General features: G+C 58.2%; 7 protein-coding genes across 7 annotated transcripts; 3 read left to right on the top strand and 4 right to left on the bottom strand.

Annotated features, from left to right (window-relative positions):
- Positions 1–198: 198 nt before the first annotated feature.
- EX895_005879 (uncharacterized protein) lies at positions 199–3,303 on the bottom strand (the record flags this gene model as incomplete). Its single annotated transcript, XM_029886471.1, has 1 exon — positions 199–3,303. One exon carries the CDS (start codon positions 3,301–3,303, stop codon positions 199–201), a length of 3,105 nt encoding a protein of 1,034 aa, XP_029736784.1.
- Positions 3,304–4,537: 1,234 nt separating this feature from the next.
- Positions 4,538–5,410, top strand: EX895_005878 (uncharacterized protein; the record flags this gene model as incomplete). The annotated part of the gene is made up of 1 exon (XM_029886470.1): positions 4,538–5,410. The coding sequence occupies one exon, from the start codon at positions 4,538–4,540 to the stop codon at positions 5,408–5,410; it is 873 nt and encodes a 290-aa protein (XP_029736783.1).
- An 833-nt stretch (positions 5,411–6,243) lies between these two features.
- EX895_005877 (uncharacterized protein) lies at positions 6,244–7,230 on the top strand (the record flags this gene model as incomplete). The annotated part of the gene is made up of 1 exon (XM_029886469.1): positions 6,244–7,230. The coding sequence occupies one exon, from the start codon at positions 6,244–6,246 to the stop codon at positions 7,228–7,230; it is 987 nt and encodes a 328-aa protein (XP_029736782.1).
- Positions 7,231–7,663: 433 nt separating this feature from the next.
- On the bottom strand, positions 7,664–14,971 carry EX895_005876 (uncharacterized protein; the record flags this gene model as incomplete). The annotated part of the gene is made up of 1 exon (XM_029886468.1): positions 7,664–14,971. The coding sequence occupies one exon, from the start codon at positions 14,969–14,971 to the stop codon at positions 7,664–7,666; it is 7,308 nt and encodes a 2,435-aa protein (XP_029736781.1).
- A 719-nt stretch (positions 14,972–15,690) lies between these two features.
- On the bottom strand, positions 15,691–17,736 carry EX895_005875 (uncharacterized protein; the record flags this gene model as incomplete). The annotated part of the gene is made up of 1 exon (XM_029886467.1): positions 15,691–17,736. One exon carries the CDS (start codon positions 17,734–17,736, stop codon positions 15,691–15,693), a length of 2,046 nt encoding a protein of 681 aa, XP_029736780.1.
- Positions 17,737–18,471: 735 nt separating this feature from the next.
- On the top strand, positions 18,472–18,762 carry EX895_005874 (uncharacterized protein; the record flags this gene model as incomplete). Its single annotated transcript, XM_029886466.1, has 1 exon — positions 18,472–18,762. One exon carries the CDS (start codon positions 18,472–18,474, stop codon positions 18,760–18,762), a length of 291 nt encoding a protein of 96 aa, XP_029736779.1.
- A 362-nt stretch (positions 18,763–19,124) lies between these two features.
- On the bottom strand, positions 19,125–22,565 carry EX895_005873 (uncharacterized protein; the record flags this gene model as incomplete). The annotated part of the gene is made up of 1 exon (XM_029886465.1): positions 19,125–22,565. One exon carries the CDS (start codon positions 22,563–22,565, stop codon positions 19,125–19,127), a length of 3,441 nt encoding a protein of 1,146 aa, XP_029736778.1.
- Positions 22,566–25,679: the final 3,114 nt, after the last annotated feature.

Below are 25,679 nucleotides of genomic sequence, written 5' to 3'. Positions count from 1 at the left end.
CCGACGAACAGCTGCGCAATCTCGTTTTGAATTTTCAAGCTCCTATCCCTCCCTCTCTTTTTCCTTTCGCGCCCAACTATCGACGCTTAAAAAACGCTCCGAACTCACGGTACGCTCACCCGACACACGGGCCTCTCAACTTCACACACAGAGCTTTCGTAAAACACCATTGCCATTGCAGCTCACTAGAAGAGCCATTCAACAAAAGTAGATCGAGTACCTCTCAGCCGGAATTTGGCTGATGGTCGGGTGGGAAGGCTCTGGTTTGAGCGTGATTTCAAACACGTTGATACCTCGTTTGGGCAGCAGACGCACGCGACAGTACGAGTAACCGATCGACGTGGTGATGCCTTCTTTGTCGCTTCCCTCTTCATCGTCAGCTGCTTCTAGCAGTTCTGGATCGATCAGGGCGTCGGCGGCGGTCCAATTGCCCTCCGTGTGTTTGCCGTTGAAGAACAGTTCCGGTTGCCATGGCCACGTGAGGGACGATTCGCCCTCGGCTCCACTGTCGGCCGTCCCATTTGCCGCTGCGGGTTTGGCAACAGCTTCGTCGTGATCAGCAGTGCCGTTGCCGTTGGTCGAAGAACCGGTGGCAGCAGCAGCATCACCCGTCGACACATCTCCATCCACAAGCGATGGATCGATCGCGTCCTCTTGCTCGCTCTTCTTCGACCGCGACCTTTTGTAAAGCGTGCGTAACGGAAACTCGATCGTGATGCTCGAAGCGTTCGGTGGAATCTGCAGAGTATGCTGTGTAGCAAAACCGTTCTTGATCTCCAACGGCGGAACGGCCAGCGTCTGGCCGTCCGGTTCTTCCACCTCCATGCCAATGGCAAAGTTGGAAATCAGAGGAACACGGTCCTCCAACCCTTCAAATGCAGGCGGCTCCCGTGGTTCCGCCGGCAACACTACTTCCTTACGTTTCACCGGCGAAGTAGGCTCTCCTATAGCCATGCCACTTCCAAAGGGTGCAAGAGCCCCCGGTGTGCCTGGTGGCAGCATCTGATGCGAGGGCGACGGGCTAAGTCCGTGCGGATACTGTTGTTGCTGCTGCTGAAGCTGTCGCTGGTGCTCCAAGTACGCCTGCTGTTGCTGCTGTACTTGCTGCTGATGTTGTTGTTGTTGCTGCTGCTGCTGTTGACGACGCTGCTGCTGTTGCTGCTGACGCTGCAGTGCCTGTTCCTGCTGTCGCTGCTGTTGCTGTATCTGCATCTGCTGCATCTGCTGCTGCTGTTGCAACAGTTGTTGCTGCTGCCACTGCGGCATAGGCTGCGCTGCAAGTGCTGCTGCTTGTTGCTGCTGCACGATATCCTCTTGCTGCTGTTGCAACGCTTGTTTACGAAGCATCTCCTCGTGCGCAGCGATGGCAGCTTGACGAGCAGCAGCCTCGTGTTTCTTGGGTCGACCAGGTCCCACACGTCGTTCCAAGAAGGGGTAAGGGTTAGACCTGCTTGGGGTACCTTTGCCTGGAGGACGACCTACGGGCCTTCTCCCGCCTTCAGGTGTCCCAGCAGGTCGTGGCGATGATGCTGTCGGTGTCATGGTCGTTCCGGGAAATGGAACAGGTCGTCCAGGAGAGCCTACCATGCCCATGCCAGCCGTACCAGGCACACCAGGCATCCCAGGCATGGCAGCCATAGGAGACATGGATGTTGGAGTCGACATGGGCGGAGCCATGGGCATCGAGATTTGCATAGGCATGGGCATCGACATAGGAACATTTGCGGGTGCTGTCGTCGACGAAGGCTGCAAGGTAGGAGCGGGCGACCCGAAAGCGCCAGGCGATGCTGCTGGTAAGCCTGGAGTGGCAGACAAGGCCGGAGAGCTTGCAATGCCTGCCGAGCCCAATCGAGCGCGAGAGCTAGGCTCAGGACTCTGCGACGCGCCTTCGCCCCCAGCGGCCCTGGATACAATCATCTTGTAAGCCAGCTTGTGCGCCTCGATGGTGCTATTGGCAGCGAGGTGGAGAGGGAGAGCCGACTGACGCACATCGTCCTTTTCAAGCGTGAAGCCATCCTGAATGAGAGCGGGGATGGCCTCGCGTTCAAAGTACTGACGGATCTCGGCGGCGTCTTGCCAGACGTTAGAGTCGGGAGGATAAAAGGTCATGGCGTTGTTGAGCATGAGCTCAAGATCCGTAAACAGGGCATATGCGTTGATGTAACCCTTCTCGAAGACGCGATGTTCAATGTCACGCAAGCTGATAGGCCTCGATATCATCTGATAGTATCCGGGATTCGAGCGCCGATCAGGGAGCGCTTCGAAGTTGGCGACGAGCGGATAGCCTCGTGAGCCGTTGACGCGACGGAGGTCGTGGATAAGCTGGCGAAGAGTGGCTTTGAGACGCTTGCCCCGCTTGCCCGGGCGTTTGCGACCGTCAAGAAGGCCGCCCTTGGTGAGCCTGGACGAGTCACCGTCATTGGTGTCCCAGCGGTCATCGTCCTCGTCAGCGTCGTCGTCATCTGCGGTGGAGCTGGGCGTGTCGGCAGCCGAGTAAGGTTGCTGGCTTTGCTGACGAGCGGGGGTGACGGGCGCACTCGGCTCTTGTTTGGAGTCCGACGATGGTCGAGGATGAGATGAGCTGGGCATTGGTGGGAGCGGTTGATCTTGCACTTCCGATTTGGGCTGGACGTGCTCATTGAGCTTTTGCTGCGACTTGGCAGCGCGCAGAAGGATGCGTTTGGGTCGCGACGGCGTAGCGTCGGAGCCAACAGCAGAGCTGGACGGATCAGCAGAGGCGATGGAAGCAGGTGCAGATGCAACGCTAGGTTCTGGCAGAGTCTCGACGATATGAACGTAGGTGATCTTGACAAGACTGTGTAGCTCTCTTGCCTTGAGCCAGACGGGGGTGTCGCGGAGATTGTAGCGTTTGGCGTTGTTGCAGATGGTTTCAAAGTCGTGCTTCACGTCGGGAAGTGATGAATAGCTGCGTTGGTCGAGCTTGGATTGGATCTCGTCCAGTGCCATGGGCCGCTTGATGATCTCGTAATAGTCGGGGTACTCCTGAGCGTCGGGAAGCTCGAGAAAGAATTCGTGCAGAGGTTCGCCATCGGAAGGATCGACTGCTTCCATGATAGCGTCCATGAGCCTTTGTCCCTGCTGCGCCACTTGATCAACGGAAAGGCTGTGAATTTTGCGCTCGATTGCACCCATGCCCGCTACGCTTGCAGTTGCGGGCGCGGCTGTGCTGCTGGAAGCAGCGGCTGCAGGCGCATCATCGCCCGATGCGTCGTTGTTGCCGCGAAGACGTTTGCGCGGGCCATCGAGGATATTCGACGATTCGATTCCACCGCGTCTCGACATGGTCAAGTCACGTCAAACCCGATACTGCTGACAGGTCAGCGGTAAGGCAGTGACGAGCAGAGGGTGTGTAATTCGCTAACGAGTTGCTTCTTGAGTCACCTTTTCCTGAGGTTGAGGTGTAAGGTCTGCAAGTGAGTCTAGGCGACTGACGATTCCAACTGCTTTGGTACGTGCGCTGCGCTGCTGTGCTGAGTTGCCTGGCTCGTTCGGTTACGAAGAGGGTTGAAAGAAGACGGATTTACACTAAGCTCAAGCTCTGTGCAGCAGCAGTAAAAGAAGAGGCGAGAGGCGAACAGTGTCGGAGCGGCCGGATGGGGATGATGAAACACAGCAAGGGCGCGCCGAGTCGGATGTGCCGTCGAGGTGGGTGTACTGGCTTGCAAAATGGAATGTAAGTCGTGACCGCGGAGGGAGCGCTTCTTGCCGATGGATGGCTGCGTGACCTCGACCTAAAGGTTGGAGCCACCAGCGCACTGCAGGACTAGTGGAAGAGCGAGCGATGGGAACAAATGAAGTCGAGGAGGCAACTAGAGAGCTAAGAGTGAAGAAGACGCAGAGGGCACAAACATGCCAGACGGTGGACCTTCTTCGAATCCCATTGTCCAACAGCAGGGCGCGTTCTGGTGTGTGTGTGTGTGTCTGTCGGTCGGTCTGCTCTGTTTCCTCTCTGCCTATACGCCGCTGCAATTCGCGCGGCGCGAAGACCACCCACCCCTTCTCTACCAACAAGAGTCCGCCGCCTGTCGACCGCGCAGAGAGGCCAACGCGTATCGGCTGGACGAGAAGAAAAGCGCATCAGATCGGTACACTGAGCAGTCCGTCGAATCGGGCCCGCCGAACCTGCATTTTGGCATGTCCCGAAAAATGGCAAACGTGCCGGCTCGACTGACACTGAACCCGACGAGGCGGAGGAGGCTGTGTGCGTCTAAATTCGACATAATTGGGCCTTTTTTGACCCGTTGGGTGGTTGTCTTATGAGATTCCACGCACACCGTTACAGCTCACACAGACCACCTTTTCCACTTCATCACTGCGACTCGCCTGCTGGCTCATCTTCTCCCGAGTCGCTGCGGTAGATTCTTGGTCATAGACAACCACCATCATCTGTGCAGCATAGTTGCAAACCCTCACCCTCCAGCAATCTCGCAACTTAATTGCAGCCCGAACGGAAAGAGCACCCCGACCCCAACTTCGAACAAGTCTCTACCCTCTCCGAGAGACAGACATACCCAAGATGGCGACGTCGGCCGACCCCTTTGCGGACCGCAATGCGCTGGACGCAAATCCGTTCGCGGACCCTACGGTGCAAGGCGCGCTGAATGACTCATCCCGCATGTATGCCGGTGCGGACGACGACGTCGGATCCACATACAAGGGCAGCACCACGGACGAGATGCCATCATCGCGCGCCGAGGCCAACCGGATTGAGGAACTACGCCGCAGAGAAGAGGAGCTGGCTCGCAGAGAGCGCGACCTCGAGAACCGTGCCGCACATATCCAGAAGCACGGACGCAACAACTGGCCGTTCTTCTACCCGCTCATCTACCACGACATTGAGGCCGAGATTCCACCGGACAGCCAGCTGATCATGCAGAACCTGTACAAGCTCTGGCTGCTGCTCGTAGCCACGCTGATCATCAATATGGTCGCATGCATCTTCCTGCTCATCCAAGGTGCATCGGATGGTGGAAAGGATATGATCTCTGGTATCGTCTACTTGCCCGTCATCACCGTGGCCAGCTTCCTGCTGTGGTACAGGCCCATCTACAACGGGTTGATGAAAGAGCACTCGCTGTTCTTTTACGTCTACTTTATCTTTGCTGGCTTCCACCTGGCATTTTCGGTGTACGTGTTCCTGGGCATCCCGTCCACCGGTTCGGCGGGGCTGATCAACACGATCCAGGCGTTTGCAGGCCACAGGATCGTAGCGGGCATCTTGGGAGCTGTAGCTACAGCAGGGTTCGCAGTGCAGGGGCTGGGCAACTTGTGGTACTACAGGCTCATCTGGAAGCACAACAACGAAAAGGGCCACACGTTTGCGCAGGCCAAGAACGAGCTGGCTACGCACGGCATGAAGGCATACTTTACGCGTGGGTCACAGGTGTGAACAGCGAGTACAGCTCCTCTGTCGGTCCGCACCAAGGCTTGATGCTGCCAATAGCTCCGTGTTCCGATTCCGCATGGCTGCACACCGAAGATTCGCCCCGCCCTCACCGATCATACCAGTTCGCGCCCCACCCCATCTTCACTGTCGTCACCCCTTCTTTCGGCTGCTTACCGTTTATGCCCCTGTACTATCTTGTTTGACGAAATGTAATGAGCTCAGCACCATGTCCACCAATTCTCTCGCAGCGCCGTGAGAGCCGCAAATCGTAAGCTTAGGAGGTGAGCCCCTGTTTTACGTCGATTTTGTTAGGTCGGCTCTAGTACGGACGACTTTACAGGAAAATCGAAGCTGAATACAAAAGGGCCTTCGCTAGCTCGAAAGAAGTTGCATGTGCTGGCCAGATTTGAATTTGGGATTTTGAAGAGGTGTGTTGCGTTGGTCTCAGATGGTGCGTCAATTTTGAGGGAACGGTCGTGCGTGTGTCTGCGCATCTTCTCAGAGGGAGGGAGAGAGGCAAGGAGAAGCAAGGAGGGAGGAGACCAACGCATGAGCCACTTCTCGAGAATACAACTCAGACACGCACGCACGCACGCACGCACACGCAGCGCTGTTCGCGCCTTCAACATCACCCTCTTCCTCACCGTCCATCTCGACACTCTCTCCTACCTACGTCCTCACCGGCACACACAACATCGTCTTTTTGTAGATTCTTCTGCTTTATCTTCGGCGCACCGATCTGCCCTCAAGCCGCTCTTTTCGAGGAATATTCTGAATCATCGTCCTACGCAACACCCAGCTGATCTCGCCACGCACCCACCCCATCTCTAACAAAAATGACGGCCGTGCTCACGCAAGACCAGGATCACACTCCGCTGCAGTTGTACGTCGGATTCGACTCGATCACCAAGCAGATCGAGTCGAAGCTGCTCAAGCGCGGTTTCCAGTTCAACGTCATGGTCGTCGGTCAAACAGGACTTGGCAAGTCGACACTCATCAACACGCTGTTCGCCGCGCACCTGATCGACACCAAGGGCCGCTTTGCAGCGGACGAAGTGGTGCGCCAAACGACGGAGATTCACCCGGTCTCGCACGTGATTGTGGAGAACGGCGTGAGGCTGCGGCTCAACATTGTCGACACGCCCGGGTACGGCGATCAGGTGAACAACGAGAACTGCTGGGATCCGATCATCAAGTATATCAAGGACCAGCACTCTGCGTACCTGCGCAAGGAGCTGACTGCGATGAGGGACAGGTATATCGTGGACACGCGCATCCACTGCTGTCTGTTTTTCATCAACCCCACGGGTCACGGGTTGCGCCCCATCGACGTGACCGTGATGAAGAAGCTCAGCGACGTGGTCAACGTTGTACCCGTCATCGCCAAGTCCGACTCGCTTACCATGGACGAACGCGATCTCTTCAAGGAACGCATTCGTGCCGAGATGCAGTACAACAACATCCGCGCCTACCCGTTCGACAACGAGGACTACGAGGAGGAGGAGCGTGAACTCAACGAACGCATCCGCACCCTGATCCCCTTTGCGGTCGTCGGCAGCGAAAAGTCGGTGGTCATCGACGGCAAACAGGTGCGCGGCAGGAAGAACAGGTACGGCGTGGTCAATGTCGAGAACGAGAGCCACTGCGAGTTTGTGCATCTGCGCAACTTTTTGACGAGGACGCACCTGCAGGATCTCATCGAGACCACCGCACAGATCCACTACGAGGCGTTCAGGAGCAAGCAGCTGCTTGCGCTCAAGGAGAGCTCGTCGAAGCAGCAGCAGCAACAGCAGCAGCAACAACAGGCAGCAGCCCAGCACTAGACCGTGGCGACGAGATGATGCGCGGTGCCACCCCACCAGGGCTGCGGAGGCGTGGGAAGCGAGCAATGTAGGGTTGTATTTTTCGCCATGTACGTTTTTTTTTTGTCAAAAGGTCCTGAAAATGAGTGAGTCTCTTCGAGATCTGTGCTCTGTGCCGTTGGTGATACTTCAAGAGTGTGATGTGAAGCTGGGAATGGAAGGCAAGGTGCGAGACTCTTGCAAGCGGTGTGGCACTGCACTGTACGGGGCCTCATCCCCGAACGCCGAGTCGCACACGCATCTTCGACGGCCATTGGAACGAGAGCCATGTCCTCCCACACGTTCATACACAACCGCTCTCTCTTTCTCTCTTTCTCTCTTTCTCTCTTTCTCTCAGCCTTGTCGAATCCGTGTAACCAATCACATTGCGCACTCAACAAGACCGCGGGACCGTTTACCAGAACGAACACCAGCCAACAAACGCGACGCACAGGTTCTCCTTGCTCGTGGCGTCCTGGACGAGCCTTTCGATCTGGGCCGAGACGCTGAGGCTCTCGGCGGGGTTGAAGTCTCGGCCGCTGAGCTTGTTCTGGATGCGACGGACAACTTCGAGCGCGCGCTGGTTGCGCATGTCGTGGCCTGCTGCTGCGGCGGCGGCGGCAGCTGGTGCAACGGCTGTGGGGGGAGCGCCACCTGCGACGGCAGCGGACGGGCCTGCAGGGACGGCGGCGGCGATGGCGCCTCCTCCTCCTGGGACATTTGTTGTGCCGGGTGCGCCGGCACCGGTGCCGGCTTGGGAGGCGTCCTGCTGACGCTGATTCGGCGCGACGGTTCCCGAGGCTCCCACGTTGGCTGCCCCCGTCACCGCGCCTGTCCCCGCTCCACCCGCCGCCGCCGCCGAGCCAGCTGCATCGTTGCCCGCCGTAGCCGCCGCCTCGTTCTCCTGTGCATCCGGCGCCCTCTGCTGCTCCGCATCGTCCGCCACCAGTCGCCACGAGATCAACGGATCATGCACAAACGCCTCGAGCAGCGCCAGCACCGACTCCTTGTTGTCGCGCAACACCCTCATCGTGTTCTCCGCCGTCACCTTGAACGTGCCCTTGATTCCGCCCACCTCCATCGCATTGACCAACATGCGTGTCAAGCGGAACGGCACTTTCTCGGGGAACTTGGGGCGGTGACACGCGATCTCGAAACAGTCGCCGAAATCGATATGCACAATTTGGCCTGTCAAGCGATCCAGCAACAGGTTCGACGGGTGGCGATCGCCCAGGCCCAAGATGTAGCCCGCAACCGACGATACGGCCAGAGAGCGCGTGTACGCCAGACGGCGCTCCAGCCACGACTCGGAATTGCGCGACTTGAGCCACAGCACACGGTACAGATCTTGGCCCGGCGTGTTGTCGAGCGCGTACTCGAACACTTCCACTTTCTGCATCAGCGTGAGGTGGTCGTAGTCCGGCGCCATCTGCAGCATCAGCCGGTGCTCGATGTTGAGCAAGATCTTGTGCTGCTCGCGGTACTCTTTGATGAGCACGTGCAGCGTATCCGTGTTCTCGACCCAGCCAAGCATGCCCGTGTTGGGCGAGAGCGGGATGACAGGGAATCGCCGAATCTCGAGTCGGCGCTTGTAACTCTCCGAGTCGATCGACAGCAGCGTGTTGACCAGACCGAAGAGCTGCATGACACGTTCGTCCTGTCGCAAGTCCTCGTGACCCTTGAGCAGATACTGGTACGTCTTGCCGTCCGAGCCCTTCATCTTGAGACGTCGGGGATGCTGCTTGGATGCGATGACCAGCACAATCTGCTCGAACCGCGTAATGCACACAATCGGCTTGCCAGACTGGTACGTTCCGGGCACCGCCAGCTCCAGGTCGCGCATCGCCAAAAGCTTGGGCGAAACGTACTGAAGATCCAGCTGCACCGAGTTGCCCGCCGGCAGCTGCTTGGTGATCTTCTTGAACACGTGGTAGTAGAGATCCCACGCCTGGTTGAGATCCGAAATGTCGCCGTACTGCCTGAAGCGACGTCCACATTCCCTCGCCTCGGCGAGATCGCGGCCGTGCGTCTGGGCGAACGACGTCTCGCGCAACGTCTCGGGACCCTTTTCCAGTGCATCGTGCAGCGGCTCGAGCGTGGCAAACATGGCGTCGATGTTGTGCTCGGTGAAGTACAGCCTGGATGCCTCTTCGAGCCCTTCGTGCCACATCTCGTGCCACAGGATAGCCACGCGAATGAGCTCGTTCGATACAAGCAGCGCCTGCTCCACCAGAACGGGCGAATGCTCGCGCACGTTGTCCATGATACCCATCGCAGCTTGGATACGCATGTGGCTGGGACTCTTGGCAGCTACCGTGAGCGGGTACACGAGCGCCTGCGGGTGTGCAAGACCGACATCCGACAGCAGGTTGTGGATCAGACGCCGCACACGCGGCGAGGGCGCAGTAATACGTGCAATGATCTGCGGAATCACCTCGAGCCACGTGTCGACAATGACACTTGCAAATCCTTCGCTCACCGCCTGCGAGACATCCTCCTGATGGCCGTACTTGAACCACAAGGTGAGCAAGCGCAGCGTATCCTGCAACGAGTTGCCGCTCGCCAGTGCGATCGAGCGGAAGAAGCCCTGCACGGACGGCACGATGCTGGCCGCAATCATCTGCGGGGTGATCTGCTCGTTCCTCTCCTCGTGGTGCGAGATGATCTCGAAATTCGCCAGCGCCCAAGCGTGCCATGCCTTGTACCAATTCCTGTCCAACTCCGTTGCTCTGCGGTAGCTCTCAATGACATTGCTATTATCGTCCGTGACCCAGTTCTCGCGCAACGACATCTGCCATTCACCTTGCTTGAAGAAGCAACGCGCCAACAGACGTGCAAACTCGCCGAGCCGTGGCGACGACTGCCAGTCCTGCGTGATCAGATTACCGTGCTCGTCCACGGTGTGGACACCAAGGTCCTCAGCCAGATGGAGCGTAAAGTCCTGCAGGTAGCTGAGCGACTCAATCCTGGCGCCAGATGCCCACATGAACTTGAGGTGAGCGTAGATGACCGGAGGCGGTGCCCTGGGACCGATGGGCGACCTCGGGTCAGTATTGGTTCGCTCAGGACCCAACAGCGAGTTGAGCGTCTTCTCGGCCAGCACCATTCGGCCAGACTTGCGACACAGATTGGCAAATTTGATCCACGTCTCGGTATCGTCGGCCGGAGTCAGCACGATGGACCGCACCGACAAGATGCGCTGCCACACCTCGACCTCGGGCTGGCAACCCTTGAGTCGCTTCATCCACGTCGAGCGGATGGTAGCCTGACGGTCAGGCTGCTCTTTGTAGTCGAGCTTGTAGGCCAACGCCTCTTCGAGCTCGGAAAGCATCTGAGTGCGCACCATGAGATCGTACGCTCGGCCGTAGCTCTCGCTGATGAGCGCAGTGAGTTCCGAGTCGAGCGACTCTCGCGCCTTGGCAATCTGCTTGTTGGCCGCTGCTCGCTGCGAACGGTGTGTGTGCAGAATGGCTCGGTAGAAAGATCTTTCAGACGAATCAGAACGCATGGCCGAGATGTAGTCGTCCATCGAGTCCCACTGGCCAAGCGACCAGGCGGCTGCAGCGGCCAGAGGCGCCATGTGGCGGCGGTCCTCCATGTCAGCCCTGCCCCATTTCTGCTGCACGAGATCCGAGAGGTGCTCCCATTCTCCCAAGGCGTGCAGACAGCGCATTTTGCCGAACGCCACGGCGTAGTCGTCTGGATCGAGCATCGCCTTGCGGTCGTACGCCGACAAGGCCTCCTCCCAGCGGTGCAGCTTTTCATACCACTCTTCATGGTGAGTGATGTCAAGATGCTCGCGAGCATATGTGAGCGCACCGAATGCGGCGTCCGACTGCTGCAGCTTGGTGTTGATGTCAATAAGACTCTCAACGACCTGCGGCGAAGGATCCGTAAGGAATTCGGCCTCCTTGTAGTGGAGTGCCTTTGCATAGCTGTGAAACTTGTAGGCGCGGTCGCCAAGGACGCGGATGTTGATGGGCAACGCCTTGTCGTCGTGCTCCATGAACTCGGCCAGGTTGAGCAGCATGTGCACCACATCACCAGGCACCTCGGGCGCGTCGAATGCCGTCTCGAGCGCCTTGACCAAGTCGCTCTGGTACTGCTCGTAGAGCTCGGTCCAGCACGAGACAAAGGCGACATTGAAGAGGCCGTACGCCAAGGCTGGATAGACATCTGCAAGGCTTCTGCACGCTCTCAATGCATGGCTAGGCGATTCACGCATGAACTCGACGGCCATCCTCCTCAGCCACTCTTGCCAATCCTCGCTGGTCGAAACCTTGGACGTGTCCCAAGCCTGCTTGAGATGCTGCTGGTTGACAGTCATCTTGTTGGCTTCGGCTTGGGGTGACTCGTCGACCTTGCTGCCGAGTGCATTGTCAGCGGCGGACAGATCCTGAGGAAGGCGTTCGCCGTTGAGCAGCTTGGTGACGAGTTGATCGTACGTCGCATGCTGGATGCGATTCTGCACAAGCACCTTATTGACAACGGGGATAAAGATGGCGTACGAAGCACCGAGCTGGACGACCAACGCCGATAAAGTCTCCATGACGGCATTGCGGATGTCGGTGGTCCCGGAGGGCAGCACGCGAACGAGCGGGTGAATGACGCGCGAGGCGTGGTCGCAGAAGCTGACCTTGCGCGACAGGTTGCCCACGGTCAGAATCGCAGCACGGCGGAGCGTTTGTGAATCATCTGGACGCTCGAACATCTTGACAACAACCGGCAACACCAGGTGCAGGTACTCCTCGATATTGGAGCCAAACACATAGAAAGCCTGCAGAATGCGAAGCAACGTGGGCTGACGCTTGCTGGTGATCTCGCCGTCGAGCGTCTGCAGCATGTTGGGTAGCAAGATGGGCAGATACGATTTGAACTCGCCTTCGAGCGCCTTTGCAACGGCTTCGACAAGCGAGACGATGGTCAGCTGAATACTCGAGTTGGGATTCCAGTTTTCCTGCACCAGCTCAAAGATGGGCTCGAGATAGCTGCGGACGTGCTGCTTGATGATCGAGATGAGGATGGCAAGCTGCTGGAAGTAGAACTCCGAGAGACCCGTGCCGCACGTGCGAATGACGTTGAGGAAGGCCGGGATGATCTGCGGCAAGAAAGTGACGCACTTCAGACCCTGCGTCTTGAACATGTACATGATGGCTTCGATGACGGCGTGGTGGTGCGTCGAGAGCGAAGGGTCTTGGAGGATGGTGATGAGTGCATCGATGGCGATGTTCTGATAATAGTCGTCTGTCGAAGTACCGATGGCCAACGCAAGTTCAAAGAGATCCGTTCCGCTTCCTTTGGCCGTCTCGTCCTGGCCCTCGTCACCATTCTTTTCTAGCAGCTTGTATCTGTAGGGGTCCAAGGCACCGAGGATGCCCATGACGCGGATCGTTTCGCGACGGACGGGTTTTGATTGCTCGGTCTTGAGAATCTTGACGATGGTGCCGAGCAGGTTCCGGTATGTGAGGTACGGGTTGACAACGTGACCGGTATTGGAAGCGACGAGACCCAAAGTTTTGAGCGCTGCATCTCGCTTTGCGGTGGATGAACCAGGCGCAGTGCTAGAGAGCTGGTCGATGGCTAGACGCATCAGCTGATCCACATGGGGCGCGAGGTCTTCGCCTCCCACCCTTGCGAGCTCACCGAGACACTCCATGACCCTTGCGGCAACGCCCACGCTGGGATCATTCGCCTTAGGCAGCAGCACCTCGAGCATGGGCAAAGCATACGACTTGACGAGTCGTTGTGAAGCGCGCACGACCTCTGTCAACAGCTTGGCAGCCTCCTCCTTGTGCCTGCTGACGGTCGAGTACTCGAGCTCGGTCAGCAATTGGATCAGTGCCTTGCGGAGCGACGGCATCACGTAGGCTGGATTGTGCTTGGCCAGACGACCGATAATGACGATGGCCACCTCGCGCACCTTGAACTTTTCGTCGTTGAGCGCGATAAAGAGCGAACGCACGTACTCGGACTGCGCGAGATGGCGGTCGAATTGCTCCTGCGCGCCGAACTTGCTGAGTACAGTCCAACGAAGCTCCGGGTCCGGGTCAGCGATGCCTACGGTCATGAGCTTGTCGAGCACATCGTTAACAACCTCGATGGCATGCATGCTGGTCTGACGGCAGATGGGATCGTTGACAAACAGATCCGCGCATGTCTCGGCGGCAGCTTGACGCACTGCAGCATGGTCATCTTCGAGGTAAGGCAGGGTGCAGTTGCGGACAAACTCGTTGAGAATGTGGCCTTGAAAATCGAATCTGCCTAGCGTCTGCAGCGCTACGGTGATGGTTTCGACACCTTTCGACTCGACGTTCTGAGCGGACACGACGTCACGATTCGCATTGGCCGAGGGGCGCAGACTCGCTGGTGCGCCTAGCGGACGGTAGGGTTGGCCGATGAGTGTCATGGACAGCATGTCCAACAGACGATCCTGCACCACCTTCATGAGTGGTGGAATAGCCTTGACGATGCCATCCAGCGCTGTGACGAGCGGGATGCTGAGTCCGCAGGAGAACATGAGGTCGAGCAGATCATGCATGTACCGTGTGAGGTGTGGACCGACGGCCGTGGCCAGATTGCCGACGCAGAGGAAGATAGGACCTTCTGGAGGAGCATTCTTCTTGCCGCGCATCTGCAGGCCTTCCTTGACGCAGGCCAAAACAGGCTCGATAAAGGGCTTCATCCGAGGTCCCATGGCAGCGGCGACAAAGCCAATCGTCTCGAACGTCTGCGCGGACTCCTTGGGCGATCGGTCCTTTTCCTTGCGCAACTGCTCGGTGAGGATGCCCATGACGGCGCCGAGATGCTCTTCGGCAAAGTAGTGTGGGTCGTAGCGGGCCAAGACGGGAACGAGATTGGTGATGGTGCGGCGGATGAGCGGATCGCGATGCTTGTGCAGACGGAAGACGAGCTCGCAGGCGCGCTGGAAGCGGTTGCGCATGAAGGTCTTAGAATGCTGGAGAAGCTGCTGCACGGCAAGCAGACTGCCGTGGATGGCCTCGGCGGCGCTCATCTTGAGACCCTTCTCGGCTTCTTCGTAGATGGACTCGAAAAAGTGGCTGCCCATCTGCTTTTCACGAGCAGCGATGATGCCAAGACAGGCACCCATGGCTTCTGCGGCGCCTTCCCTGACGATGACACGAACATCGCGCAAAGCGACCCAAATACGGTCGAGGACACGAGGAACATAGGGATGGAACTGCTGCGGCACCTTTTTGGCCATCTCGCGGATGATGAGTACGGCAGCGTATCGACCCGACTCGTTGCGGTCGCCTGCTTGGAGGAAGTCGAGCGCACGCAGCACTTCGAACTCTATGAACTGTTCTCCGAGCGACTGACCACCGTGATACGCGACTCTTCCAAGAGCGCGCGAAGCAGCAATCATGACCGAGGCGTCGTTGCATGGCAGGTTAGGTTTGAGGTATTGGTAGAATCGGTACAGACGCGCGCTGTTGTCCTCGCTCTCCTGCTCGATGACATCCTCGATGGCGATGATACCGCCGAGCTTTTCGTGAACATGTTGACTGTGAGTGAGCTCGAAGATTCTGCGGTGGAGGTCGTTGTTGAAGGTGGAGAGGCTGTCGCCCTTGAGTTCCGAGACGACAAAGGCGACGTGGGACTTCAGCTCTTCGCCCGCTGCTTGGCGTGTAGCTTCGTCTCTGCTCTTGAGGCCAGCAAAGATGCGATTGAGCGCATCGCTCTGATGTACGCCGAGGGCCGACATGGTGATGTGCGGAGCTGAAACAAAGCCGGGGCGAGGAACAAAAGGGATGGTGGGGCAAAGGCAGCTCAGCCGTGTTCAGGTACCAGCCATGTCCAAGCCTGCCCTACTCCTGCTCTGGATACTGGGTGGCCGCCTGCTGATCGATTGGGCGTCTAAGCGTAGTATATAGCAGAACGGACGGAGGTATATGAGCGCAATGCTGTGCCTCTGAATGTGTCGCAAACACCGATGACCGCAAGAAAACTGGAAGTAACAGCGTTGCCGGATGCTGAGCGCCGCGTTCTCAGAAGACCGGATGAGCCGTGTCTCTAGGTTGGTTGAGCACAACTGTCGGGAGACGGCAGCGATGAGGTGGTAGGATGTTGGAATGTGGGACGTGGCACCGCAGAACAAGACGATGAGAATAACGACAGAAAAAGATGGTCCAAGCAACCCAAAATCCCCAAATTCGTCAACTCCAAATCAGTCACTCCGCTTTCTCCTCTGGGTTTCGCTGCTCCCGAACCCATGACCTGAAATAAATCTTCAACGGCTCACTGTTGCTGCTGCTCAAATTGTGCCCTTGGACTCGGTTTGCCGCCGATGAAGCCGATTACGAAGCATGCTCAACAGCATCTCTCTCCTCTCATCAGGCTCTCCCACGTGCTTCGTCATGATCAAGAGGTAAGGTGAATTCTAACAGAGACAGCCAGGCACCCCCCCCCCCCCCCAATGGGAACTTAGACAACACGGACCTTGTCGATCTTTGCGAAATCGCGATTCGCCGCGTTTTCCTTAGCCTCGAGCACTTTACCCTGCGTCGTCTCGCCAAACACCTTGCGCGTCTTTTCCTTGAGGTCCACGTTAACATTCGGCACTTTGGGATCGTGCAGCAGCTCCTGCGCCTTGGCCACCTGTTTCTCGCCTGCGGTGGGCTTGTCCTGCTTGGGGGGAGCGGTGGAAGAAGGTGCCGAGAGCGAGGTCTTTTCACCGGCTGCGAACTCGAGCCCAAGCGCAGAGTGAGCCTGCTGGATGAGATCGTAGTAGCTCGCATCCGACTCGCGCGTGGGCAGGAAGCTCTGCAAGTTCTCCTTGGTCAGTGTCTGGTTGAGGCCGAACTTTTCACGCAGTCCGTCGAGCTCGAGCTTGACGCTGGCGACGCTCTTTTCAAACGCGGCGTCACTGCCCGGGTGCAGACCCGTGGGGGTTTCGGCGTTGGGAGCGGCAATCGAGATGCTGGACAGGTCGATACCAGATCCCACGACCTGCTTCCACGTCTTGCCCTCGGCTTTGAGCAGTTCCACCAGCTCGTCCTTGAGTCGTCGCGGTAGGCCGACGCCCTGGTAGCCGAAAGACGTGTACAGCTCAATGGCGCTGGCACCGGCCTTGGCGAAATCCAGCGCGTCCTGACCGTTGGCGATACCACCGCATCCGATGATGGGCAATTTTCCCTCCAAGCGCTTGTGCACCGTGGTGAGCGCCTTGAGCGCAAGCGGCTTGACGGGTGGGCCGGACAGACCGCCCGTCTCGCGGACGTGCTCGGATGATCGGAGCGATGCCGGGCGAGAGATGGTGGTGTTGCTGATGACCAGCCCATCGATACCGCTCTTGAGCGCTGCATCGGCCACGTCGTGCAGCTCCTCCTCGCTCAGGTCCGGTGCGATCTTGACGAGCAGAGGCACAGGCACCTTCTTGTCCGAGAATCGCAGATGCGACTCGACCATGCCGTCGCGAGCCTTGGCCACCTGAGTCAGCAGGTCCTCGAGCACGCCACGGCGCTGGAGACGACGCAGACCGGGTGTGTTGGGACTGCTGACGTTGACGATGATCATGTCGGCATACGGTCCAAGACGCTCGACACCCTTGACATAGTCGTCGACGCTCTCCTCCTTGCTAGTCTTGTTCTTACCCAGGTTGATGCCGAGCAGCTTGGCCGGTCGCAAGCTTCGAGGCAGGTCCGTAGCGTCGACAAATGCCGAGGTGCTCTTGGGGTGCGTAGCGATCAACTGCCTAGCATCCGCAGTGGCCGAGTCGGGCGCCGCAACGAGCGCGTCTTGCAAGCTAGCCACGCTCGACGAGTGAAGGAGCCACCTTCGGATGCGATCCCTCAAACGGCTGAGGATGACATTGTGACCTTCCGAGTTGAAGCCGAAACGGTTGATGCAGGCGTTGTCCTCGATCAGGCGGAAGTAGCGTGGTTGCGGGTTACCCGGCTGCGGCTCGGGCGTGACACTGCCGATCTCGATGAAGCCAAAGCCAAGATCAAGTAGACCATCGATGGCCTCGGCCTGCTTGTCAAAGCCAGCGGCAAGGCCGATCGGGTTCGAGAGCTTCCTGCCGAAGAGTTCGGTTTCGAGCACAGCGTCGTCATCGACAAGGTCGCGCGGTGCCAGTCCCGTCTCAAGCATCTTGATGGCGAGCTTCTGGGCAGATTCAGGGTCGAGGAACGCTTTGAGCGCAGGAATGGCGATCCAGCGGTGGATGGCCGATCGGGAGTCTACATAGTATGCGACACCGAGCGTACCCGCCGCAAGGGCAAAGACGAGATAGATGTACTGCTTGGTGCGGGCCAGCGGCGTTGGCGGTGCTCGAGTGAATAGCGTGCGTCGTCCCACTTGCTCAAATGATCTCGCCGCGACTGTTGGCGATGCGAGCAAGGTTCGAGGCCTCGTCGACGACCGTGTCACTGTTGCGAATGCACGCGCTGCGATAGGAGACGAGCGCATGGGCGCAGCCGCAGCAGTAGCGGCAACGGCGGCGGCGCGAACGCTACGAGATGCGAGCATGCTGGATCACAAACAGCGCAATAGAGTGTGTTACTTGTTGAGAAGGAGGGGAAGATTGGGATGCACTGCTGCTGATGACGAACAAGTGGACCGTCCTCGATGCTCGTGCGTCGATGCAGTTCGCCCAGTTCGCCCAGTTTCTTCCGAAAGTGAGCCTGAACTCAACATCGCTTCCTTTGCCTTTTCTCATCGTCATTCCAGTCTGTGCTTCTCGCGGGATATCGCCCCAAATCTCAGTCCGTACAGTCCGATTTGCGTGCATCGGCTGCCTCACTCTAACACGTGACTTGAGGCCGCCTTTGCTCCACTTTTCTGGCTTCCTTTCTTCCTCTTCCACGTCTCCATCACCAACTAACCATCTCCACGACACACTGGCCGACCGGCTTGTCCCCAGTCCTGAATATCGCATCCGGATCTTGACCCCTCAGTACCCACGCCAAGTGCTTCTGCAAAGCAGGCCAATTCGCATCCATCCGAGGCAAAGACGGAAGGACACACTCATCCATCCTCGAGCAGGGCGTACAGCTCCTCGCACTCCCTTCACTCTCAGCCCTTGGCTTCTCAAGATTAAACTCCGCGTTCACACCTCACATGGCACCAATTGTCCTCGTCAAATAAGCGCCTTGGCAACACAGCATCGAGATTGGCACCTGGCACAACACCGGGCCTTGTTGCCGCTTTCACCCACACGAAGCAGAGCGGTGCGAGTCAAGTCGGAGTCGAAGGTGCAACACGATGTCTGCGCTGCAGCAGTACGCCAACCAGCGCGTGCTCGTGCTCACGCAAGACGGGCGCGTCCTCGTCGGCACGCTCCGCGGGTCGGACTCGGTAGGTAGCATCATCCTCGCCTCATCCATCGAGCGGATATTCAGCGCCGACGAGGGCGTGGAGGAGGTGCCGCTCGGGCTGTACGTGCTGCGCGGAGACAGCATCTGCCTGGTAGGGCCCCTGGATAGTGAAAAAGACAAGGCGGTGGATTGGACAAAAGTCATGGCCGAGCCGATAGCGGAGACCAGGCATGTTTGAACCCAGCCAGCGCGCTGCCATGGACCTACAGTATGATATATACCCCTTTTCCCCCCTCGCTTCTTCAAAGCTCGAGTCATCGGTGCGGTTCATTGGCCTTCACTGCTCTACCTACATCAAAAACAACTGGCACTCACAGTAACAGCAACACAGTCTCGACGCAAACCATCAAGAGGGCATCAGAAGAGTGCAAAAATTCAATTGTTCACAAGAATAGCGAGATGGAAAGGTGTGTAGGAACGGTCGAGAAAGTTGAGACCAAAACATGCATCAAGCAAGTGAGAGAGGTATGCTGAGTGTGGCTGTGAGAGTGAGAGGATTTCCGAGACGAATGCAGAGCAACGTGTTCGAGGAAGCTCGACCTACGATCGGCCGAACCAACCCTTCTTCTTTTTCTTGTCATCGTCCTTGCCCAAGTCAGCCTTGGCAGGTGGCGACGTGCTAGTCGGAGCACCACCCATGGTAGGACTGCCAGGGCCGGCGGGACCGAGTCCAGGACCGGGACCAGCTCCCATACCGGGATGAGAAGTGTAGTGAGGACCGTGTGCAGGTGGGAACATGGGGTTGTGCGCGTGCACCGCCCCGTTGGCAGCCGGCTGCGGAGGAGCCGTGCTGGCGCTCATGGGATAGGAAGGGTACGCCTGTTGCTGCGAGAACGGCATGGGTGGCTGCGACGATGGAGAGCCTTGTCGGGGCGGTTGCGCAACCTGAAAAGGCGCCTGCTGTGGCTGATACTGCTGATACTGCTGATGCTGCTGCGGCTGGTACTGTGGATGCTGCTGCGGCATGATGGATGGTGGACGAGGCAAGCCGATCACGGGCGAAGCACCAGCAGACATGGGTGAGCCTAATTCGGCCTGCGATGGCGAATGTCGCAGCATGGCGCGTGCCTGGGCCCGCTCGTTGGCGGCCACATTAGCCATATACTGCTGCTCTCGCTGCGCCGTCTGCGCTTCTCGCATGGCGAGCGGCGACGGATAGCTCATCTGCGTGCTCGGCGCCATCGAGCTCTGCGTGAAGCTGCCCGGGAAGGGCGCCGAAGTGGGCTGAGCGCGTCGTCCAAACTCGTGCATGCTCTCGCGCTGCTCTTGCTTCTGCTCCATGCGCTGCTGCTGTCGATTGATGGGCGGCTGTGCTGCGCCAACACCAGCAAGGCTAGTTGGGCCGCCCCGACCTTGCCCTTGACCTTGACCTTGAAGCGCGGCCACGCGCTGGTTGGCACGCTTGTCACCGTGATCGGCTGCCCTCTGGTACCACGCTCTGGCCTCGGCGAGGTCCTTGACAGTGCCGATGCCCATCTCTGTAAAGTAGCCCACGGCGTATTCCGCCTTGGCAAGACCCTGCTCGGCTGCCTTTTTGGCCCACAGGTAGGCCTCGGTGTCCGACTGAGGCAAGATGCCCGGCGCACCCACCAGGTACCAGGCGGTGAGCGCAAAGCAGGCCTCCTTGTGGTTCTGCTGGGCGGCGATGTTGTACATGTGGATGCTGAGACCTCCGTCCTGCGGGCAGCCCATGCGTCCGTACTCGTAGTTGACGCCGAGCTTGTAGGCGCTGGGTGCGTATCCCAACTCGCCCGCCTGCGCGAGCAGCTCGCAGCTGTACTCGGGGTCGACAAAGAGTACGTTGTCGATGCCACGCTCGTGAAGCAGCGCGAGCTCGTGAAGCGCGTGTGGGAACTCGGGAGTGGCAGCTTCGGCGGAGCGCTTGAGCCACTTGACGCCCTCCTTGGCGTTCTTCTTGAGGCCAAGTTCGCCATTGAGCTCAGCAGTAGCGAGGCGGTACATGGCACCTGGATGGCTCTGGGCGGCCGACTTGCGATAGAACTGGAGCGCCTTGCCCGTGTCCTTGCGGCAGCCCCAGCCCTTCTCGTAGCAGGTGCCTGCGCGGTAGGCAGCATCGGGATGGCCGTGCTTCGCAGCGAGGACAAAGTAGGTGTAGGCTTGCCCAAAGTCTTGCTTGCCCGTGCGCGTGCCGATGCCGTTTGCGTAGCAGTCGGCCAGGAAGTACTGCGCGTCCGGGTGGCCTCGATCGGCGATTTTCTTGAGCAGGCCGGTGGCCTCCTTCATGAGCTCTTCCTTCTGCGTGTCGATCTTGTTGGGGCCGTTGACGGCTGTGACGGGTCCAGTTCCGTCTTCGTCAGTGCCCATAGTCTTAGCGGCGTCGACCATAAAGACGGCGAGCTCGTAGATGAGGTTAGGGTCGTTGGTCTTCTTTGCATTTTGGCGGTAGAGCTCGAGCGTCTTTCCGTGGCTGAGCAAAGATGCTTTTTGGCCGACCTTGAGATGGCTGTGGTCGAGCAACGGCCCGCTCGCTACCGATGGAGCAATGCTAGCAGGACGCGTTGCGCCCGCGGGACCAAGGCCTCCGAAGCCACCCGAGGTCGGCATGGGACCGTTTCCTGTGCCACCAGCAGCGGTTGAGATGCCACGAAGCGTCGACTCTGCGCGATGGATGGAAGAGCGGCGCGTTCCAGGTGCACTCGCATCGCGTGCGTGGCTGGAGTTGGACAAGGACTCTGGGGCGCCATTGGATGCCAGCTCGCCCTCTGCACCAAAGAAGGACGAGGGGCGAGGGGCCTGTTGCATGTCTTGCAGGTTGCGCTGCTGAGGCTGAGGTTGGCCGTTGGTCTGACTGAGATGCTGCTGGTCCTGGTAGAAGCCGTCGTCGTCCGCGAGCATGCTGGCAGGGACTGGCACTTGTTGGCCGGCAGCGTTAAGCGCAGCAGCAGGCCTCTGCATACCGAAAAAGCTGCTCGGTCGGATTCGGTCGCCGCTCTCGTCGCGATTGTTGGCGGGTTGGGCGGGTGGCTGCTGATCGGTGGGACGCTCTGCTCCGTTGATATTAAGGCCAGCCATGGGAAGAGCATCGGCAGAAGGCTGAGGAAGCGGCCTGTGCGGTGATGCGGCTGATTGCAACTGTGATGATCCTGTGGCTGGGGCTGTCTGCCCAGGGAAGGCAAATGCGGGAGCTGGAGGGCTGCGTGGCGGCATGTTATGTTGATATCCAACTCCATTTGTCTGTATGTGCTGCGTGGGCGGAGAGTTGGGCATTGACGGAGGCTTGGGGAGCGGACTGCGCTGGCTGGTATGCGAGTGATGGGAAGGGGCTTGCGAGTCGTGGCTGACGGTGTGCGACGAGGGCTGTTGGACGTAGGAGCTGGCCGAGGAAAAGTGACGTTCGAGCTGTGGCTGCTCAGGAGCTTGATGGGCCTGCTGCGGCTCGTGCTGTTGCGGATGCGAATGCGACTCCGCGCTGCCATTCACGTCTGCTCTGCCTGTCTCTGCAGACACTTGCGGTGCAGGAGCCGGAGCGTGTTGCTGCGGTTGAGGGGGCGATGCGGGCTGTGCGGGCTCCTGCTCGTCACGAGGGGCTGCTGCTGCTGGTGCTGGTGCTTCTGGCGCTGCTTGTTGTGCTTCCGATTTAGCAGTTGTATCGAGCTGGTCGAGCTCGGGGCTGCCTTCGATCTGTGCAGACTGAGGCTCGACCAAGGCAGCCGAGAGCGCGGGCTGAGGCGCATACTGCTGGAAAAAGTTGTTTCCAGAAAAGAATTCGGACTTGGAGTCGAAGCTCTTGAACTCTGGAAAGTCGGGGAGATTGGAAGGAGCGGGTGCGGGTGCTGTAGCTGTAGCGGTATGTGGCGCGGCCGAAGAGTAAAACTGACCAGCATCTAGGTCAGGGTACTCAAAGTGCTCTTCACGCTTGGGTGCATCAGCAGGGTTTCCGTTGGCGATCGCGGAGTGCTTGTCCGGCACAGCATCAAAGCGGTGATGGAAGGCGTATGCCGACGAGGCGGGTGTCGCCATGATGTAATGTGAAGGCCACGGAAGGCTCTCGCTTTGCGCTTAGGGTGGTGAGTCGTGCCTGGGGCGCTGTGACTGGCCAAACGCGCTCCGTTGATGGGGGTACGGCCTCCGGTGACGTTATGGTCTGTCCTTTACGCCGAGTTGGAAAGTAGCAGAAAGGCTGCCGAGTGCACAGCGCTGGCTAATGGAAGTTGCTCGTTCGCCTTGTTTTCAGCGTGTGACTTTGGTCCTAATGCAGTCGATGAAGAGGTGTGTGACGCGCGGTGGGTGCTCGTGAACAGATCGAGTGTGTCCGGCCGTAGTCGAAAAGGGAGTCCGGGTCGTGACGTTGCAAAAATGGCAAATGACAGGGTCGAGTCTAGCGAGCCTAGTTGTATGAGAGATGCAACCAAAAGTCGTAAGGTCCGCGAGAGAGAGAGAGAGATGATGAAAAGGATGCGGAGAAGGAAGAGAAAGAGGGAAAGGAGGAGGAGAAAGGTCGATGACGCCAAACCAGGGTTCGATCGATGATGAGAATGGGAGCGAGCGGAGGCACACGAGAAAGCGATAAAGGCCCAAAACAGGCACAGCCAACGCACACACAGAGAGACACGCACGCAGAGCAGATCAGCCTCTCATCGGATTTCCAGCTGGCGGCTGTGTCCGAGCTGAAGCAATGGCTGCTGGCGACGGGTGGTGTGCATTGATTGTTGCGATGCATTTTTGACACTTTGATTTTGAAACAAAAATCCGAAAAGACCCTGACCATTCCATCCTTTCTCCCTCTGCGCCCTGCGTCGTCGCCCTTGGCTGGCTCTTTTGCCTAGCTGGCGGTTGTTTTCGGCCAAGAGAATGGAAATTAGGGCAGCACAGCGCGACATCGAAATAGGAATTTTCATCATCACTGGGCGCGTGTTGGCCGAACAGGGGCGTTGTGGCCGGCAGCGGACACCGAGAGAGGGGCTTTCGAGCACGCTCCGCAAGTGGAAATCGGCAAAGGCAGCTAGCTAGCTGATCTAGTACCAAAATGCCTCTCTCGATCAAGGAAAACGAATCGAAAAATATTCAGCCGTTCCGTTCGAAGAGCCGTTAGCTACGGTCTCCAGCTAGCTGCGCCAGCGAAGCCAGCCAGTCAGCCAACCAGCCAACCTCAAGCAAACGCCAGCCAACACACGTCCACGCAAGCCCATGCAAGCCAAGCGGGCGATCCGACCGGTAATTTGGCAACGCCGACCGACACACTTGCGTGCTGCTGCGTCTCGTTCTTCTTGGCCTCTTGCTTATATGCTTGCCCGTCCATCTCCTGCTCGGTCCCCACGCCTAGAGTCTGACCTCTTGGCACGTTCGTCCTTGCTTCCAACGTTCGGCCTTGGCTATTTCTTATGGAAGCCCGTCAGAAGAGGGGCTAGATCAACTTCAGCACGCCTGATCGCGTGCTAGTCGCACTTGAGGGCCCGGTGAGATGTGAGATGTCTGGCTGATCGCCATCATCTTAAAGGCATGTGGGCGTACGTGAGCATAAGTCTTTGAACGAGCTCGCTCAACGTGCCTGATCAACTTGGCCGTGAAGTTCGAAGCCAGACGCACCTTGAACCGCTCTCGTCTTGGTGTACTTTGGATTGGCATGCAGGGTGATGAAGGGCTGCTGCTGCACCAGCGATGTTGCTGGCGGTTCCAACAGCCAGTCATCTTTGCAAAGCGTATCGATCTGCAACAGTTCGACGACGCTGCATTGCGCAGGGGGAAATGAGCGGCCGGCGTGTCAGCCCGAGCTCGTCTTCGCTCGTTACCGCGTGTCGATCCGCCTCTGCAGATCAGCAGGCCGTCCAATGTCCGGAATCACATTCCGAATATTTTCTCTCTTGATTTCTACCCTGTCTGCGTCGATCCAAACATGAGCAGCCAAGGGACCGATCCGGTCACAGCGTTTCTCGATGCATCGGTGATTTTGCACTATTCTCTGTGTCTGTTAGAGCTCATGCTAGAATGCTTAAATCATGAAAAGGAAATTTATCAACCGAGAAAGAAAAGAGGATGGCTGAAAATCACACGCTTGAATAGTGGTCACTTTAATCGCAGGAAAAATGCATGGGATCGACGCCGGCGTTTCCGCACGAAGCGACAAGCACGAGTTCGTGGAGCAGGGCGGAGCGGGTAGATGCGGACGAGAGCACTCCTGAGATATCACTCCACCGTGTGGATCGTTCGGAGATTGCGAGATTTTTCTGTAGTGCTGGGCCAAAGCGGACTTGTTGCCTACGTAGATCGGGAAGAAGAGTCGACGTCGATCAGGTGTCATGTGTCGATCATCGGTGTCTTGGATTCCAACTTCTTCGGCGACCTTCCAGCTCGTTTTCCACCGCCTCGATCCACCATCGTCCCCAGCGAAGGATGCATCGATCAAGCCAGCACAGGCGAATTCAGCGATGTGACAAAGCTTCGTGTAAACCTACGATGCCGTGAAGCTGGCGCGACAGCACAAGGCAACAAGTGCGATACACAACGATCGAGGGGGTCCGAGGCGGGCTCGGGTTCTTTCACGCGTGGATTTGAAATGTGAACGAGAGGCATAGTCGATGCTCTGTGACAATCTGATGCAAACTACACTCGCATCGAAGCATGCGCAATGCTGACAACCACACGGTACCGCAACAAAAGCAGCGTTGCGCACATCGCGCGGAGGCCATCGGAAGTGCGATGGGCAAGTCGCAGTTTCCGGGGTCGACCAACGGAAGGCGAGTTTGCGAGAGACCGCTCACACTTCAATTTCACACGCAGTCGGTGTTCACTGCAAAGAATGCCCATTCGTCGCTGACGGTCGGCATTCATGTGTCAAACGCGGCCAGTCACGGCAATTATGCTTCTTCTCAACCTTTTCAAAACTGGGGTTGTGGAGGTTTTGAACGGTTTGCCGCCGCCTGTGCTGTCAGTCATGCTTGCACGCAGAGCTTCCCACGCTCGTCACTGTACTTGCACAACATGTCCGATAATGCTGGATGAAAGCTTCATGATCTGGACCAGAGTGTCACACGAGGAGAGGAATGCGCTGGGCGAAAACGGGGTACACGCGGTCGGTCATCCCTGCCAGCCAACAACTTGCCTGTTCGGGAAAGCCACGAGGGCCATCACGTTCCG

The sequence above is a fragment of the Sporisorium graminicola genome, chromosome SGRAM_8, assembly GCF_005498985.1.
Source record: "Sporisorium graminicola strain CBS 10092 chromosome SGRAM_8, whole genome shotgun sequence".
Taxonomy (NCBI): domain Eukaryota; kingdom Fungi; phylum Basidiomycota; class Ustilaginomycetes; order Ustilaginales; family Ustilaginaceae; genus Sporisorium; species Sporisorium graminicola.
This window is presented reverse-complemented; position numbering and strand designations above follow the sequence as displayed.